Source organism: Myripristis murdjan, chromosome 19 (genome assembly GCF_902150065.1).
Source record: "Myripristis murdjan chromosome 19, fMyrMur1.1, whole genome shotgun sequence".
Taxonomy (NCBI): domain Eukaryota; kingdom Metazoa; phylum Chordata; class Actinopteri; order Holocentriformes; family Holocentridae; genus Myripristis; species Myripristis murdjan.
Window position 1 is genome coordinate 21,188,145 of NC_043998.1, and position 19,458 is coordinate 21,207,602.

The following is a 19,458-nucleotide window of genomic DNA, read 5'->3' on the forward strand; positions in this document are numbered from 1 at the left end:
AGTCCACATTCTGCCCAGTTGTGTTTAACATTCATGCGACAGTTTACAGCGAAGAGGGATGGGAAATGTTGAGAGAGAGAAGGAGCTGTACCACAAGTCTTAGACCAGATCGGACCCAAAATGTTGTGGTTACATGGTAGATGCCAAGTCATTGGCATCTACCATGTAACCAAATGAGTGTGTGTTGCCTACCTGCGGTGAAGCGACTCTGAGAACTTGAGGCTGGCATAGATGAACTCTTTGACCTGAGTGTAGATCTGAGGGACAGACTGGGACATCGGCAGCTTCTTAGGAAAGTCCTGCTGCTCACATGTACATGTACATGTACACACACACACACACACACACACACACACACACACACACACACACACACACACAAAATACAAAAAAAAAAAAAAAACTATATTAGGTGAAAGCTTTATTGATTTATCTGGATTAAAGCTCCAATCTGCATTCTGTGTGACACTGTAACTAACACAAAATGGCTGAAGATTATGATTATGCATGGTCCATGCCTACAGGTTGGACTCAACTACAGTGAGCAATATAGGGATTCCCAGGGCCAGATCATATCATTGGCTGGCTGTGCCCGCAAATAGTTTAAAAAAAAGGTCAGTGAAAAAAGCCTGTGCTTTTATCCAAAGCGACGTGTATAAGAGATTTTTAAACACCTCCAAAAGCAAACATCTATTCAGGAGAGAAAAACATAGTCCAAAAGACGCAATGTATAAAATGCATTTTCCACGTGAAAATGACTTTGCTATGTCACTGTCAGGAAACACTTCTTGGAAAAGTTTACCCACATCCCCATGGGACTTTCAGCAATAATGTTGTGTAAGGGTTAACAAGAGGTAAACAGCAGTTTGATTTGATGTAAATTTTACCATGGAAGACAACTACATCCACTTTGAACCAAGCTTGGTAAGTGTGAACAGCTCATTTGAGACAGTTATAAAGAAAAAATAAAATAAAATTACTGTTGTCCAATTTTAAATAACTTTTAGCATAAAAAAATGATTCACTAACATGTTTTCTGTGACTTTTCAGCACATCATTTTTATTTTACCTATTTTCAGTAATATTCAAGTGCTGGAATTTTGCCATGTTGATTTTCTATGACTTTCCAGGTTTTCCAGGACTTATACAAACCCAGTTTAGCAGTATTGTGTGGCATACATACATGTGTGTGCATGTTTAAGTGTGTGTTTGTGGTAGTGTAAGGTCCTACCTTCTCTATCTCAGCATCATGGAAAGGGAAGCGGCTTATAACCTGCTTATATTCCTCCTCTGTTTCCACTGGGATAGGACTGTAGTTGTCCAACTCAAAGATCTCCCTGCAGGAAAATAATTGCATTTAGTCTCTGTGGAGATCTATGTTTCAGGCATTTGTATAAGAATATTGAAATACTGGTCTTTTTAAATGAACAATTCTTTTATTGATTTTTAAAGCAGCAGAAAGCCATAACAACTCATATCTTACCACAAATGGAATACATGTATCCATACATTTTCTCATTTCAGTTCTTTCTGTGTTAAGTTATACTCCTGTACAAGTTTCCTTGCCCTCCCTCCTTCCTGCTCTACTCCCACCCATTGCCATTGATCCCCCCACCCTAACCCTGCCATTCCCAATTAAATAAATAAATAAATAAATAAAATGATTCATAAAAAAATCAATGATACAGGAAAAGTAAAAAAAAAAAAAAAAAAAAAAAAACCTGAGCTCCTTCAAATTCAGGTCCTCTACCAGCACAATATCTTAGCTGTTATGAGGACAGAGATCTCAGATGTTGTTCCTGGAATCTGCTGGAGCCACCCTCCCAGTTTGGGGGTCACAGCCCTGAGAGCTCCAATTACCACCGGCACCACTGTTGCCTTCACTTCCCACATCTTCTCTAGCTCTTCTCTAAGCCTTTGGTATTTTTCAAATTTCTCGTGTTCCTTCCTGATGTTGCTGTCACTCTAGATCGCTACATCTATCACTTCTGCCTTCTTGTTTGTCGACCACCACAATGTCTGGTTGATTAGCCACCACCAGTTTATCTGTCTGGATTTAGAAGTCTTACAGGTTCTGGGCTCTGTTGTTCTCAACCACCTTTGGTAGTGTCTTTCATTTTGACCCTGGGACCTCCAGCACCAATTCGTCCCAGATGTTCCTGTATGCTATGCCAGCCACTTGGTTATGGCGCTCCATGCATGCCATACCTGCCAGCATCTTGCATTCTGCTGTAATATGCTTAGGGGTTCATGCTTAGGGCCTGTTCTTAGGATGCCATGATCAGTGCCTCTGTGCTGTCTTTCAGTCCAGCCTTTTCCAGCCACTGATATCTTTTCTCAATATCAGCCATTTCTGCTATCTGTTGGCAATACATGCCATGCAGGGGCTTATCCTTCCATGATAGTGCCTCTTCCTCTCCCTCCTCTTTGGGCTTCTGCTGCCTGAGGTGTTCACTTAGCAGGTCATCACTGGGGGCCATCTTCCTGATGCATTCCTGCATCTTTGTTGTTTCATCCTGGATGGTGGCTTTGATGCTCACCAGTCCTCAGCCTCCCTCCTTCCGCATACTGTACAGCCTTAAGGTGCTAGACTTGGGGTAAAACCCTCCATGCATTGTGAGAAGCTTCCTTGTCTTGATATCAGTAGCCTCTATCTCCTCCTGTGGCCAGGATATTATACCAGCAGGGTATCTGATCATTGGCACGGCCTAGGTGCTGATGGCTTGGATTTTGCTCTGTCCATTCAGCTGGCTCTTCAGGACCTGCCTCACTCTATGGAGGTACGTATGTTGATCACATGGCAAAGAAGAACCCATTCACTTTTTGCAAAGTGCGGTGGTCGATGGGCGTCACTAACTTTAACTTTATCCAGCATGTGGAACTGGCATATATTGACAATTACATAGTGTTGGTGGAGGCATTTGCTCTAATGAGTGCTTTCTAGTTTTTGTAATTTGAACACAATGAACAGTGCAATTTTGGTTGAGCCTCTCTCCATTTTGGTTTTGCTTTGGAGCTGCTATGGTGGGTAAATAGTTAGTGCTAGTGCCGGTAAAGTTGGAAAACTGATTATTGGCAGACTGATTGTTAGAGGTATTGTTTGGTTCATGAGTTAAAACCAAAATTCACCTATCCAGTGTGGGGTCTGAGAAATCAACTACTGACTTATTTGTCACACGAGGCTCTGACTAGAATCTCTGACTAGAAAACTGATATCATATGTTTTATTTTATTGGTTTATTTGTAAGGAACAAGTACAGAGGACATTGAGAGTTGCAGAAGCAGTGTCCAATATACTGTACATGTGTGTATAGCTGAGGCTAATTTCCAACACCAGTTCCTTGATTGCCATTGATAGTTCAAGCAATCATTAAAATTACATGTACATTATTTAATCTACACGTGTTTCTACAGCAAAATATAACCTCTTTATCTACATTTTTTTTTTGCTTTAAGAAAGAGAAGTGATATTTATTGCATTTTTTTCTAGCATTTCTAACCAGAGAGCTAGAAACAGCTGTTGACTAAGAAGTACATGCAAACAAAGCCCACCTGAAAACCAGTGCCCATTTCTTGAGCAGAGTTTCGTTGTATTGATCTCTGATCTCAAATAGCAGGTCAAACAGTCGGTTCACCGGGAAGCCATAACCCTGTGTACACACACACACACACACACACACACACACACACACACACACACAAAAAACATGGCTGTTACTTTCAGTGGTTCAAAAACCCTACATGACAAGGGCTTTTAAAATAAAATAATGTTTTGACAGGGACTGAGGTATCAGAACAAACCTGTAAAGTGTCAGCGAAGATTACGATGAGGTTCTTCAGCTCCAGAACCAGGTCTGGATCATCACAGTATGACTGCACAGAAAAGGGTTTACATTGATTTACAACAACAATAACATTATTGTGTATTGTTAACGTCTATAGTCTATTAGCAGAATAAATGTAAAATGCAGTTACTAGCTGCTGTAGAGGCAGGGAAGTAAGTCAGTTTCAAACAGTTAAAGATGACAGAGTAATGAATAAGGACATTTCACCACAATAACACTCTGGTAATTATACAACCCAACAAGTTACAAGATCGTCATTTAACTAGACATATATGCGTGCTTTCTCATTATTCATTTTCATTATTCTGAAAAATCTGTGCTGTAGCTCAAAATGGCTAGCAGTTAAAATCTTTTTGCAGTTGTCTTGATGATTAATGATTTTAATGATAAAATGTTTTTGATGACTCTTGAATTTGATTATGATTGTTCTGATTATTATTAACATGCATCAACACTGGAAGTTTTGCCAATGTCTTTTCAGACTGTCAAAAATTTGATGAATTACAAGCAGTGTAGGTAAAACTATTATTCACTACTAATTTATGATCCTCAAAGCAGCATGGTTGAGTTGCTTCACAGTGACAAAAAGGGCAAGCCACAACACACAAGAGTGTGTAAATCAGCACAGCCTGAGATGTGACGCAATGCAACATCCGCCTGCCCCTTTGTTCACACACACACACACACACACACACACACACACACACACACACACACACACACACACACACGACGACTGTATCAAGTAGCCCATGCTGTGCCTTGTGGTATCAAGCCATACTGTGCTCATTGTGATTCAAAATGTCATCATTAGGAGGCAGGAGATCTATGTAGAAAGAGTTGGATAGGGTTAAAAATAGGGATTGACCGATAGTGATTATTGGTAATCCTGGACCGACCTGTATTTAGGGCCAATATTTAGTTAAGATTATATTAGTGAAAAAAATTGTAAAAACAAAACATGAAAATAAAACTGAAATGAAAATTGAAACCCTTCTGTCTTTACGGCAGGTAAGTATGGGCAACACACTACAACTTAATGTTTTTGTCTTTCTGTAAAACCAACCTAGAACAAAAATTTCTTTTACCAAGTCAATCTTAGATGGTGATACATTTAATTTGTAATATTTTGCTCAATTATTGCTATGGTGTTCTGGGTAGATGTTACGGTGTTCCTGATGGTTGCTAGGGTGTTGCAATGAGGTTGCCATGGTTTTCCTGATGGTTGCTAGAGAGCTGCAATGTGGTTGTTAGGGTGCTCAAGGTGGTTGCTAGGTGGTTGCTAGGGTGTTCGGGTAGTGGCTAAGGAGTTTCAAGGTGGTTGCAAGGGTGCTCAAGCTGGTTGCCAGGTATTTGCTACAGTGTTCTGGGTGGTTGCCAGGGCATTGCTAGGCAGTTGCTATGGTATTCATGATGGTTGCTAAGGCAGTGCTGGTTGGTTGTTGTGGTGTCTCAGGGTGTTGCTATGTGGTTGTTTTGGTGTTCTGGGTGGTTGCTAGGGCATTGCTGGGCAGTTGCATGGTGTCTGGGGGTGTTGCTATGCAATTGCTATGGTGTTCTGGCTGGTTGCTAGGCTATTGCTTGGCTGCTGCTGAGGTGTTCCTGATGGTTGCTTAGGCATTGCTAGGTGGTTGCTATGGCATTCTGAGGGATTGAAAGGGCATTGCTATGGTGTTGGTAGTGGTTGCAAGGGCGTTGCTTGGCAGTTGCTATGGAGTTGTGGGTGGCTGCTAAGGTGTTTCTAGGCGATTGCTATAGCATTTGGGGTGGTTGCTAAGGGGTTCCTGGGGTGTCTGTGGTGGTTGTTAGGCAGTTGGTAAGGTGTGTGGGGTGAATGCTGGGATGTGGTGGCAGCAGCGCTAGTGGCCACAGACAGAACAGCAGAGATACAGAGCCGTGTGTGTATCCCTGGCCCTGCCTGTGTCAGTGAGAGGGGGCCTGCTCTCTAGCTCTCTCTTCTGAACGTTCTGCCATGATCATACTTAAACAGCAATTACAAGAAATTGGTAAATCGGATTGCTTAGAAAACTGGTATCCCACTTCTCCTCAACAAGATGCGCATTTTAAGTATTTTGTGACAGAGCCAGGCAAATATTTGCAAATTCATTTGTAATGAATCACAAAAATCACATTTTAACTGGCAATGTGAAAAATCAGTGAGCAAGGAAGCTTAGACAAGTAATAGCACACCTCTTGCAATCGGGCTGCACATTTTTTGTGATTGGTGTATGGGGGTAACGACATAACTGTGGGCGAAGTTACGCGCCAAAGTTAGTAGAATAATAATCATAGAAATAGAGAATAGGATGTGTTGCAAAAGGCAAGCACATAATTTAACACAAATCCAGTAAAAATGGAAATGTTGCCCAACCCACTCACTTTTGTTCCACTGTCTTTCACACAGAGAGGTGGCATCTGAATGGTTTTCATATCAGCAGTAATGTAAATCTAAACGATACCGATTATTAAAAAATGTGTCCCAGCTAATTAACTAGGATCCATAATTGGTTGATCCATAGTTAATAACTTGACTGTATATACAATGTTCTCCACTAGCTTACAGAAACCCTGTATCTCAAAAACTAGCATTTCAGGAATTAAGAAAGGTATTGTATTTTCACACTGCCTGACATGCATTTTGGGCATTTTTATGGAAATTTTGCTATTGTGTTGGGAATGGTTTGGCTTGTCTACAGGGTCATGAAATATACTTTCTATATGTGGGAGCAGCAGCAGCAGCAGTTAATTATAACTGTAGGACACCAGTGATGTGCAGCAGTGTTCCTAGAGAATGGTCCAAACCTGAGGAGCTGCCTGTGTCCTGGGCTAGCAGAGGGGGTGCTTATGGAGGCCAGGGGGAGAACGAGGGGCTTTGTTAGTCTCCTTACCCCAGGCTGTGCACACCATTCTGGGGCCTGTTAGCATAATCCTCAGAGTGATTTACAACTGACTGGAGTCAAGCGGTGGGGAATATGCGGTCTTAATCTGCTGTTATTGTTGTAATCTGTCCCTCATTAAGCCCCAGTGACCTCTTCTTTGGCCACATGCGTGTGTGTGTTTTGACCTCTCCTATGTGTGTGAGTGCGCGACCTCTTTAGTGTGTTTGAGGGTGCAATGACCTCAACAGTGTGTGTGGGTATCATCCAGCAAATAGAGGCTCTTCCTGGCTGAATAGTTCCTCAGCAGGCTCTTATCTCTATTAACTCTCTCAACAGTCTCTTTAGCATTCAGAGTCAACTCCCTGCCTGCTCTGTGTGTGTTTTTGTGTGTGTGTGTTTGTGCCTACAGAGAGTGTGCGAAGCACGGCGATGATCTTGGACAGGGCCATATTCCACAGTTCATCAGTGAAAGCTCTGGTCACCAGCCCCCTTGTGGCGTGGAGGATATGGTCTTCCACCACAAAGAACCTGAGAACACACAAACAAACATACATAGACACACACACACAAAAGAGTGGAGTACAGTAAAATTCAAAGTTAAAACTGTGTGTGATCATCATATATAGTTGAAGGGGAAATTAGATAGAGGGAGGAACATCTTACCCCACGATCTGATTGAAGTATCTTCTATAGCCCTCCACCGTTTCATGCTGAGGACAAAAACACAAAAAGCAGACATGACAGATTATTGATAAACTAATGTACATAAAAGGGCCTCGAGGCTGACAATGCCTCTTAAAAGGGTGATCAAGCCCATATTTCTTATGGCAGAAAGGCACTGTTGCACTGGCTTCCAGAAGTTGAAAGTGTAAGCCTTCCTGTGCTTCTGGCTACACCATACGTCACTGCTAGGTCTACTCAGAATGTGCTTTGTTGCTTTTCTGACCACAACCAGCAGTGTTGTAGAAATGCCAAACAAGGCACATCTCTGCACCAAGGTGAAATTTCAACCACTAGATGCTATGAGGCCACTTTATAATGACTGACCAAACCCCAGTAAAATGAATGAATGAATGAATGAATGAAAGCTTTATTTCGAACATGTGCAAGTAGTGCAAAAAGAAAAAAAAACAGTAAAACAGCAAAAGAACAGTTGAAAACAATATTAACTTAACATGTTTGAAAAGGAGTAGGAAAAATCTCTGTGAAGACTGACATCTGATGGTCGACGGTAAAAGTAGGGAACTGAACTGGCAATCTGCCACTGGCTGGTTTTTGGTGCCAGGTGATGTCACCTTATGTAGTCCTCTTTTCAAGCTCTTTTCTTGAAATGGTTCCGTTCAGGATTCTTGATGTGCTAACAGGTGCTAACAGTATGTGTTTACATTAGTTTATAGAGGAATCACTGCGATGAAGGTGTCGCTGTGCCACTGGTCGCTGACTCCATCATTGCTGTGGCTGAATTCAGCCTCATTCTGGTTGTCAAGGAGTTCATAATCATTCTTTACACTTTACACTCCTTTCTTTATACTCTTCATACTCCTTTAATTTGTTGAACTTGCTAATAATTTGGTCTTACGTTCAAATCAACCCAGCCTTTGCCAACTCTTCAGCAATTTCGATGTATAATTCATTTTTTCCAGTACTCCCTGACATCTTTTTTATCAAAATGCTAAGAATAGTTCAAAATTAGGTTCACAACCAGGAAACAGACCCAGTTCCTTGTTGGTCAAAAAGGCCTTGAGGCGGTGACATCACCTGTCACCTAAATCCAGCCAACAGCACATGGCCATTACAGTAGCCTTCTTTTCACTGATTTCATCAGTGAATCATTCATTTCAATCATATGAAATATTGATTGGATTTCCACCTACCACCAACATGCTGGAGTTTTCACTATTTTGAGTTTCATCAAAAATTGCTTCCTCCCCAAGAGTTTTTCATTTATCAACTGATTGTCATATGGAGTGCTCACATAATTTATACAACAAGTCATTTTATCTCATTAATTTTACTGGCTGAGAGCGAGCGAGAGAGAGAGAGAGAGAGAGAGAGAGAGAGAGAGAGTGTGTGTGTGTGTGTGTGTGTGTGTGTGTGTGTGTGTGTGTGTGTGTGAGTGCGGCGCGTGTGTGTAACTCACCATGTTAGCCTGTGGCTGCAGTACCAGCCTGGCCTGTTTTTTCCTCTGTTTCCTATAGTAGTTCTCAAATGTTTCTCGGTCACCCTGCAGATACAGAAATAAAAGATAATGTCATCACATAATTCATTTTTCAATCAAAACCTTCTGCATACTTTCTTAGAACACAGCCACACTTTGTATACTCTTCAAATATCAGGATAACTTAGAAGAGCACAGATCCTTGACCAATCTGGAAAACCTGAATGAGGAGGATGAAAGAAGACTGTGGCTGTACTTGGCAGCTCCTAGCACAAGTATGTTTAATTGCATGAATTTGAAGCAAGTAGATGAAGAAAACAGTTGAGTGCTCATTCGTTCATCTCTGGCTTTTAAAAAGTGACATAAAATAATATCATGGTAAGAAAGAAGAAGAGACTAAAATGATAATATCAGCAAGAAGCTATCATGTATTATTGTGTTTTGGCTGTGCATGATCATGACATCTCACTTCTATAATTGAAGAGAGGTCTTTTCGTCTATTTATCTGTGTATCCAAACACATTAGCCAGGCGCGGCATTTCTCCGACATGTCTCTTATCTTACAGTATCAAATAATTCATAATGACTTCAGAATCAATCTAAGATACTTCATTTTTGGCATTTTTGCATAGTTCTCTCTATTTCTGTAATTTCCCGCATATCCCAGACAGTGGCGAACTGACTGACCATATTTCCCAAGAATCCTGTCAGTCCACTTCCGCAAAATGTGCTTCTGTTTCCCGGGTAGCAGGATTAAGCTAATGTTCCAGTGAAAGCTGTGGCTGTGATTGCTTTGTTTTTACCAATGCACCATGCCTAAAAAGAAGCTATCTCTGTCATACAAAATTTGCACAGCAAAACGCATCAGATTGGTGAAAGCTAATGATTCTTCACAAAAACCAGGTGAGAATTCTTAAGTTGTCTATATTGCCCTTTTGTGCTTTAACACGATTTTACAATACCTACTGTTCACAATGCCACTATCACCAGTTATAACTCATAATGCATAATATCAGTTTTCCCAGACACAACTGTGTATACTATCCACCCAAGCAAAACAGATCTCAATCAAAATGAATCTTCGCATTCATGGCAGTCGTATGTGTTTGTCAAGGCAGTGGGGTTGGGGTGGGGGCTTCACAATTTACATGTTGTAGTGTGACACAAAACCATCTGTTGAAGTTAAACACCAATACAGCAGTCAAAGCTGACTGCAGTTCTTGCTGGTGTTTATCATCCAGTTATGAAAACAAGCCGAGCTTTTTAGCTTAGCTCCCTTCTTGGAATACCCCCCCTTGAGTGTCTATAGTACTAAAGGCTCTTTTTCATTTGGGTTTGGTGGTGGTTTACCACCACCTACTGGGCTACAGTGTGAACCTGATTCTGCCAACTGGTAACAACTTAACAAACAACAGTGCATCCACAGTCTGTCCACCCTTAACACACACAAAGGATGTGATTGTTGTTCTCATGAGATCTATCAGCTAAATAACATGTTAGCAAATCACTGATTTTAGTATTAACTGCAGATACTAGCCTACGACTATGAAGAAAGACTGACTGATAGTCAATATATCATTACAGTAATCTTCAATGCACATAATCTCAAACAATCACATTTTTCAGGTGAGCACTGAGATTATGAGAAAGAGAAAGAGGCAGAACAAGTCATTGGAGCTGCCGAGGCCACTGGTAAATTTACAGCTACATCCACAGACTCCTTTACAGTGCTGTGAGTGCTATGAAGAGAGTGGGTCACAGAAGTGGCACCACAGATAAAAAATATATATATATATATATATTCTAAAATCTGGAGATGTCTTCTTATAATTATGACTTCAGTATTTCATAACAGTGATGCAGTGTCTCTAAATTATGAGAATACTCTCACACAATTATGGTAAAATTGTGATAATTATGAGCAATTATGAAACACTTATGAAATACTTAAAAAATCTCACAATAATTAGAAATATGGTTGGACTAGGATGAATGTGTGGCTCCAGCCATTTAGAGATGGATTGTGTGCTCTCAAATGTAAATAAAAAAAAATCCAGTTATACATTTCTGGAGATGAACTCATAATGTATTCTGTGTGTGCATGCGTGTGTGTGTGTGTGTGTGTGTGTGTGTGTGTGTGTGTGTGTGTGTGTGTGTGCGTGTGTGTGGGCTTGTTTAGCTATGTGAGCATCAATTATTGAGAAGCCACAGTTCTTGTGAGGACAATTCAGATTGTGAGGACATTTTGAGTAGCCCTAAAACTAAAACTAGTGTTTGTGTGGGTGTGTGTGTGTGTATGTGTGGGTGTGTGTGTATATGTGTGCATGCTCGTCCCCTGAGTTACTCTTGGCTCAGTCAGAAGTCTATGTTCTCTCATTAGAGGGGGCTCTATTTGTTGCAGAGACGTGTGTGTGCGTGAATGTTTCTCAATCAGCTACCAGCTCTATGATGGTGGGCTGTTCGTGCCCAACATGAATGCAGGGACCTCGTTGCCCAATAAGGCCCCCTTTAAAAAAAAAAAAAAAAAGACAAACAAAACAAAACAAAAACAAAAGGAAAAGGAAAAAAACACAACAAGGTTACTGCTCGGTCAATCTTAGATTGGCCTGGACTGTGTATCTTCACAAATCCATTGTGCTGAATGTGATGATGTGAAAATACACAGATGCACACTGCGATGGCATGTATGTGTCACCTACCAGTACAGTGTAGATGTGTAAACACCTGTAGACAGGTGAGAAGTCCACAAGGTCCTGAGCTGTAAGAACCTGCCGAACAGAGATGAACAAACATTATTACATGGTAATGGTTATGGCTATTAACGGGAATATATGGGAATTAACAGGAATATATGGGAATTAACGGGAATAAATTGATTTAGTCTATAACAAGCAACTTAAATCTAGGTGAAAAAAACATCTTGCAGCATAATCTATTATATACACAGTTCTGTGGCAACAGAAGCAGACCTAAATAAGGAGGGTGTCTCAACAGAACTGACATTTGAAAATCAAACTATTTTGATTGTATGTTGTGAATTTTTTTTGCTGACAGTGCTTGCGGTCTGCACTGTTAGTTTGACCACTCTGGCTGAAACTCCATTTCCCTCTTGGCTAGGACACACTCAAAAACAAATACACAGTTTCGTCACCTCTTCATCTCCTTCTTCTTCCTCTCCTGTGTCATCTATCATCAGCCCGTTGTGTGGGTGAGTGTGTGCTTGTCCGTTGAGGGAGTACACAGGCTTGGTGTAGTGGCCCATACTGGCCTGCTTGGCTACGGCACTGTTAAAAGTCCTATGCTGCTGCGCCTGGAGGGACATCAAACACACGCACGTGCGCACACACACACATACGCATTCTAAAGTCATATTTTTCCATATCACAACTACTGCTGAAGAAACTACTAAAGCCTATTGAGAGAAAAGGCCCAACCATCTATATAAACATATATATATACATATATTTGTACCCAAGCACGTTTGGGGTCAAACGTGCTTGGGTACGGTACGGATTGCCTCGTGTGAGCGCACCCTAAGTGCACCCTCAGACATTCTTGCAGGTGGAATATATCTCTATATCTCTGAAACTACGGTTTTATTTTTTCATTGGCCAGTTAAGTCTGCTTAAGGCTAGTTATAGAATATTCATATACTGTATATTACTCAATGACACTTATGAGAAAACTGAATGACAACAGCACTGGGTGAATCATAGGTAGAATCACAGTAGAATGCTGTAGTATAACATTAAAAAGTTAGAACTGAGGTTTTGTGTCCTCCACTCACAAACCTGTCTCATGGCGGTCTCTCCAACCCTGTCTGAGTGTTTTCTGATACTCTCCAGGAAGTCCTTAAGGTCTGACATGGAGATTTCCTTGATTTCCTCTCTCAGTCTAGGAAGGTTTTCTGCCATGATTTGACAGAACCTGTAGTGACTGACCCTACAGGGGACACAGCAAAATAATCCAAGTGGACCTACTTTAAACATTTATACCAAGCATTATCCAGTTTTATACATACTAAAACACATGACAATACAACAAAATAGCTGCCATATTAGGCGGTCCAATACTGTTACTGTTTGCTATGATGAATGCTGGTGACAGCCAGAAAATACGACAGTCAAAGCAGAGCAGATTAATTTGAAACCTGAATGGAATTCCCTTTTTTCTTTTGTAAAATACCTCTAAAAAAATGCAGTTATTTTTAAGGAGGAGGGATAGATACGTTTTAAAAATTGGATTGTTTTTTTTTATGTATACATAATGTGTAACTTTTAAAAAATAAATTATTTAAAATTTTCATAATTACTGAATTTTCCTTTGACCTTTTCTTACTCTTATCTAACATTTTTTTTAAACTTTCTTTCTTTTTTCTTCCTCTTCTTCTCCTTCTTCTTCTTCTTCTTTTTTTTTTTTTTTTAAATAAAAGACAGGAACTACACCCTGTCTCCACAGGCACAATAAACAATGTTTTGAATATTTTTCAGCCCACCTCTGGGTTTCAAAGGCTAATATTACTTACGATTACTCTGCAAAACATCATGACTCTTCATGACTGTGCAGTCCCAAAAATCACAAAGCCAGTGCACTGTGCAATTAATTTTTCATACTTTTCATTTGATCCAGACCTGTATAAGAACCTTGTAGCTATAGACCTACCGTGGGATATAGACTTTCTCCAGTTGCTCCATGGTTTTCAATGCAGCATAATATCTAGAGACAGACAAGCCACAAAAAACATAATTTAGGGGTGCAATCCCTCCAATAGTTGTTAAGTCTTATCCATCACCACCAATTTTAGCAACAGATGATGATTTCAATTAATTCCATGCATTAACTTTGACTACCTCCTTCATTGTTGCTGCAAGCTGCGATATCACGATAGAGAGACGCACCAGGCAGCAGCTGCTGCTTTTGTCACCATGTAAGTTTCGATAAAGTTATGCAAACAAACTCTACTGAATGTCATGGTGTCTGCCGACGCCATGACATCACTTAAACGTTTGCAGCTGTTGCCATGGCAAGGTGAACCAGCCGGAAATACTGTGAACCAAAGGCCTAAAAAGGTCCATGCCATTTCTACCCATTCAATTTCTATGCCTTATGCATACATACCAAGAATTTTATTTATCTTCCACAGTTACCCATAATAATCTTTTGCGCATCTTATGGTGGTGTATAAAGGACAGTGCAGAATCAACGTCGCCACTCTGTTCTGTACTATCTGAAGTTTCATAAGATGAGCTACTGAGCGACTGGATGCTTAAATTCCCTCTGAGAAAGATATTTCTGAAATATTTCTGTCACTTGACCAGGTGATTGGGCAACACTCAAGATAAGACTAAATGAATGCAGAGTAAAATTTAAATTTAAAATGCCGGCTTTGCATTCATTGTGATCAAGATATTGTGGTCTTTCATCGTGTGCACGCATCACCGAGGGTTCAGCTGTGGGTCAATGTGCTGAGCTCCCATCATTAGGCTGATGGGCAGGCTGTGGAGGGATCTAATTGGTCGGTCAATGAGTGTAAAATGTGTTGGATACACAGGAACAGAAGACGGCTTCATAAAATCTACAGTGGAAAGGTCTGTCAATGTGCAGAGTTCCCGGACGGCAGTCACAAAAGCCACAAAACTAGCAAGTGGCATGACTTCAAACAGAATGTGAGCCAAGCATCAGCGCATACATCCTCTGTATGATAATGGTGTGTGTGCGCTACATGTGAACTCATCCTGACTCACAGCATTTAGGCCATGTCATTAGTGCTTTAAGAAGACACCACATACACATATACATGCACACACACTCATATACATATACTCAAACCGCTGCCTCGAACATAGACACACACACACACACACACACACACAAGAATCCCTTTTCAAACACACAGGGTGGCTAGCGAAGTCTAATTGCCTTCATTTGGCTGTGAGCCGTGACAGGGCTACAGTGAAGGGGCCTTGCTGTGAACAAGGGCACATTGAGGGTCAATTGTCCTGCCAGTGAATGGCCCCTTCCTTTATGGAGGCCCTGGCAGACAGTAATGAACAAGGAAGGGTCATTATTTTCCCGTCCTAAGTGAACTTGGCTCCCCTCTTTTTACAGATCAACGTGTAAATACGACCCGCTGCATCGGCCAAGCATGAAGTTCATGGGGTAAAACAGAGGTTCAACCAAACCTGCATCATATTACATGAGATGAAATTTAGATAAAATGGTAGCAATTGTTGAATTCATCCCCAAATCTTCAACTTTCTTTCATGAAGGTACTTCAAATGCACATGATACAATGTGTAAATAAAACAGTTTTGGAGCTGCTGTGAGGTTTATGTTTTCACTTTGACAGACCCAGACTAACAACTCCCACAGACTTCGAGTATTTATGCTAAGCTAACAGGAAATGCTATGTATAAGAACTGCACCACCACCAAAAATCTCAATCTAGGGAAGTCAGGAAAAGGGAATTTTGCCCACAACATTGGAGTCCTTTCAATAAGGGTAGCAACTATTGTATGATTCAGTGTATACGTCAACCATACTATAATGGCATGATGTGTGAGATGGATACCTTTTGGATTCCAGCTGCTCCTTTAGTTTGCTGTACATTTCCAGAACTGAAAAGGAAAGAAGGTAAACAAAGAATTGTACATTAGTGATGCCCTGTAACAAAATTCAACATACACACATCACAGATCATATTGGTTTACAGTTAAGGTATATATGGTTCCAGAAAGAGCTGTTAAGATGCTGCTGTAACTTCTTTGGCTTTTCTTGGATCTTAAATCAAAATACATCTCAAAAACTTGAAGGAAATCTTGAAGGAAAGTAAGAAGTAACTGGTTAAAGATGGGTTTTTGTGCTATGGCATTCTACAATCATCATATACAAAACAGATTGGTGTGTAAAGATCAGGTTTCTCCTGGAGAAATCCAAGTGCCCCTCTCTTAATCCCTTACCCCGATTATGAAGGCCGGCTTTCATGTTTACATGGCATTTAAGAAATCAGATAACTGCACATATGTGGTGAATGATCAAATCATTAAAGTGCATGTTAACACAGTGGCTGAGGGACGCAAAAGACACGGCAAGTTTATTTTTATAGTACCTTGCAGACACAAGGCAATTCATGTGTTTCACACAACAGTAAGATTTAAAAAGAAATTAAGGCAAGGTGTTAAAGACACACAAACTAGAAAAAAGAATGAATTCATTGAGATAAAATAAAGATAAACTAGAATAAAAATGGAAATAAACAGAGTGGTCAAAATGCAGGAATAAGTACATTTCTTCATTCTTTTACTACAATTAACACTTGATCATGTTCCACAAAATTTATTTATTTATTTATTTATTTTTTTTTTTTTACAAATACAAGGTCCCATACCAAGTGCTAACTAAAGAACCATATCGGCTAGAGATGTGAAACCAAGTCCCCTGGGACAAATAGGTTTATAATCAGTTTATAATCTGCAGTTGCATCACTTTTCTGTAAATTTCTGGAATTGGCCTAAAATAGTAATAATACAACAGCAATAATAGTAGAAAAAATAACAGCATCAACAGTGGTTAAACCAGAGGAAATAGCTGGAATGGTTTGTAATGGTAACAGAAATAGTGGTACAGCAGCAATACAGTAATATTACTAATAGTAGTAACTGTAACATGCATTCGCAGTAGTTGCACAGTTTATTTTCTATAATTCATTTATGATTTTGTGATACATATATTTTGTGAATTTTATGTGAATTTTGATACAGTGCTATCACACTTTACAAAAAAGTGTGATAGCAGCTCCTGCGAGTTGGATGTTGCACATGCTAACACTAGACCAGATGTATAAATGAAAAAACCATCACACTGACAAACAACCAGCTATGCTACCTGGAATACAGAGCTGTAGCTTCTCCACAGTTGTGGCCATATTCCTCTGCTGGATCCGACAGCGAATCACCTCCTCCGTCTGAGCTGTGACCTGATGAAGAAAGAAAGAAAGACAGAAAGACAGAAAGAAAGATAAAAACCACACTATGGTTAAAAAATACTTCACATTTGACTGGCATACATATATGCTGACGGCATAACAGAAACTCGTGTGTGCGCACGTGCGCGCGCGCATGTGTGCGTGTGTGTGTGTGTGCATGTGTGTTGGTGCATTTTACACGTGCATTCATGTCCTTACCTCCCTCCCAGCTTCCTGTAGTCTTCGATTAGTGTCTGTCACTTGGCCCTTTGAAAACAGACACAGCATCAAGCATATTTTCCATCTCAAAACGCCAGGTCATCTATCTCACTAGTTACACTGAGTTAGTCGTGTTAGTAAACTCGATGTGGTCTTAGTTTGTCGCAGGGTGGAGGTGTGACATTGTTTTCAGGCTGGTGAACAATAATTACCTAGCTAATAGCTTTGGCAATGAACAATAACAGGGGTGAACAAGCTCTTCCACACTTTTTGGAACTGCTCACAAACATTAACATTTCAGTAAATTAATGGTAATTTATGGCAATTTTATTGTCATTTAATTTTAAATCGATAATAGACAAAACAATTATAAATAATATTCCTGTATTTTTCATGCTATATACAGTATATATCTATCTATCTATCTATCTATATTTATCTATTTATGTGTGTGTGTGTGTCTGTGTGTGTGGCTGATGCTCTTATACACACACACACACACAAACACATACATTAGGGGTGTATCGAACCATTAAATAGACAACACACCCTGCAAAGTGTACTGTTACACAAAAATCCACTGTATGATTCATCTAACCACACACTGAGCTGGTGAATTAAGGAATATACTGAAAGAATTATTTTGTTATGTTTGAAAGAATATTTGCTGATTCCATATTGCTATCCCAACTCTCTGATTGAAAAAAGGATGTTGTTCATGAGACAAGATACAGACAACAATGCAAATGGAAAGAATGTACAAAACAAACCAAACTGGAACAGAAACTGTGACCCAAAAACAGCAATACAAACAAAACCATGGGTTTATTGAACTGTTACACCCCTTAATGAAAATTATATATATCCTTTTTTTTAGTGCTAACTTTCTGATCATTTTTACTAATTTTCTGTTGTTGATGTTGTTTTTAAGGAGGTCACATGACTCGATACTTCGGAAACAAGTCGATCCCAATAGCCAAAAAATACAACGGTACCTGTTTTTCGATGGCACCACATCACATTTATTTAGATTTAATATTTATTTAGCTTTAGCCTTCAGCCTTCAATATATTCTTCCAAAACTGATAGGGGCAGTAAACATACTATTTACGTTTGTTCAAGTGTGCGCCAAAGAAGAGACACACACATGAAAGATGGAGCAGCAGCTCTGCCATGGCTTGTCCAGAAGAAATGCAGCAAAAGTCGTGCATGAAAGGATTTCACATTCGAGGCCAATGCTCAGGGGATAACAATAAATCGGCAAAATCATCATTCATCAAAGTTTCCAGATGAAAGGAAGAAACACTTTTTTTTGGCAAAGCACCTCAAAGACAGCCATGTAATGTTAAATAGTCGTTGCTTTTTTAAATTATGTATAAGCCTACTTATTATTTCCATGTTTTTCTCGTGTCTCTGCTATATATTTGTGTTGCTATTTTCTGGCCATTTTCTAGTAAGTTTCTTGTAACTTTTTTGTAATCTGCATAGATTTCAAAGAGCTAACTAAATGTCACTGAATGTAAAGAAACCACTATCTCATTTTATGGTTGCACCAAAAACAACAACAACAACAACAACAACAACAAAAAAACCTGCCCTCGTATGACAGACATTTTGCTGATTTTTATGGCTTTAAGTACAGGTCACTTGTGAGATTTTCAGACTTCTCAACAACATGTGTTTACCCTGGTGTCCCTCAATTCATGTAGTCATGCATCCTACCGCCATCTACATCCATTCATCACTTAGGCTACTTCCACTCTCAATCCACTACCACTCCCTCCATGCTAGCTCTTCTCCCTCCCTCCCTCACTGCAACTGCTCAGCCTTGTAATCAGCTCATTGTCCATGATGGGGCAGGGACAAAGGCAGGCAAATTTAGATTAACTGGGCAGAGAGGACCTGAACCCAGCGTCGGTACGCTGGGCCTTTCATGGGGTTTAATGGCTTGTGACAGGCCCTTTCTCACAGATTCAGTGACAAACTTCTCGATTCTGGATGAAGATTTTTGAACTCTCGGCTCTTGTCAAGCGGCTGAGAGCCATGACCCAATTGACCACTGGGCTTTCTGATCACAATCCTTTCCACGGTGGAGCTTCCAAACAAGGGTCTTGCCAAGACTGGGGATCAACTACATAATCACTGATTTTCTGTATTCATTCAACAGTGGTGCAGCACCAGAGCAAGAAAATGCTCCACTCCAAAATTTGAGTGGAAAAGAGTTTGAAATTTGAAAAAACGCATTAGCCTATATCTGGCTTATGTCTTAATTCACCTTTTTAATTCTAGTTAGCCAACTTAAATTTAACCAACAAAGCGAACCGTAGCTAACAAGCGAGGTGTTTCACTGTTTTAATGACACAACCATAATAAATGGGACTAAATGGATTTATT

General features: G+C 40.1%; 1 protein-coding gene across 4 annotated transcripts in view; it reads right to left on the minus strand.

Moving 5' to 3' along the window:
- The window catches only part of exoc6 (exocyst complex component 6), a 64,461-nt gene that overhangs the window by 30,660 nt on the left and 14,343 nt on the right, over positions 1 to 19,458 (minus strand). For all 4 annotated transcript variants that reach the window (XM_030077157.1, XM_030077156.1, XM_030077155.1 and 1 more), the window contains exons 3-16: positions 17,065 to 17,112; positions 16,767 to 16,857; positions 15,454 to 15,499; positions 13,545 to 13,598; positions 12,674 to 12,824; positions 12,034 to 12,192; positions 11,582 to 11,650; positions 8,865 to 8,948; positions 7,388 to 7,434; positions 7,132 to 7,252; positions 3,802 to 3,873; positions 3,553 to 3,650; positions 1,232 to 1,337; positions 193 to 302 (exon numbers count right to left, since the gene is read on the minus strand). In XM_030077157.1, the coding sequence (XP_029933017.1) occupies positions 193 to 302; positions 1,232 to 1,337; positions 3,553 to 3,650; positions 3,802 to 3,873; positions 7,132 to 7,252; positions 7,388 to 7,434; positions 8,865 to 8,948; positions 11,582 to 11,650; positions 12,034 to 12,192; positions 12,674 to 12,824; positions 13,545 to 13,598; positions 15,454 to 15,499; positions 16,767 to 16,857; positions 17,065 to 17,112 (1,256 nt within the window). The remainder of the gene's footprint in view (positions 1 to 192; positions 303 to 1,231; positions 1,338 to 3,552; positions 3,651 to 3,801; positions 3,874 to 7,131; positions 7,253 to 7,387; positions 7,435 to 8,864; positions 8,949 to 11,581; positions 11,651 to 12,033; positions 12,193 to 12,673; positions 12,825 to 13,544; positions 13,599 to 15,453; positions 15,500 to 16,766; positions 16,858 to 17,064; positions 17,113 to 19,458) is intronic.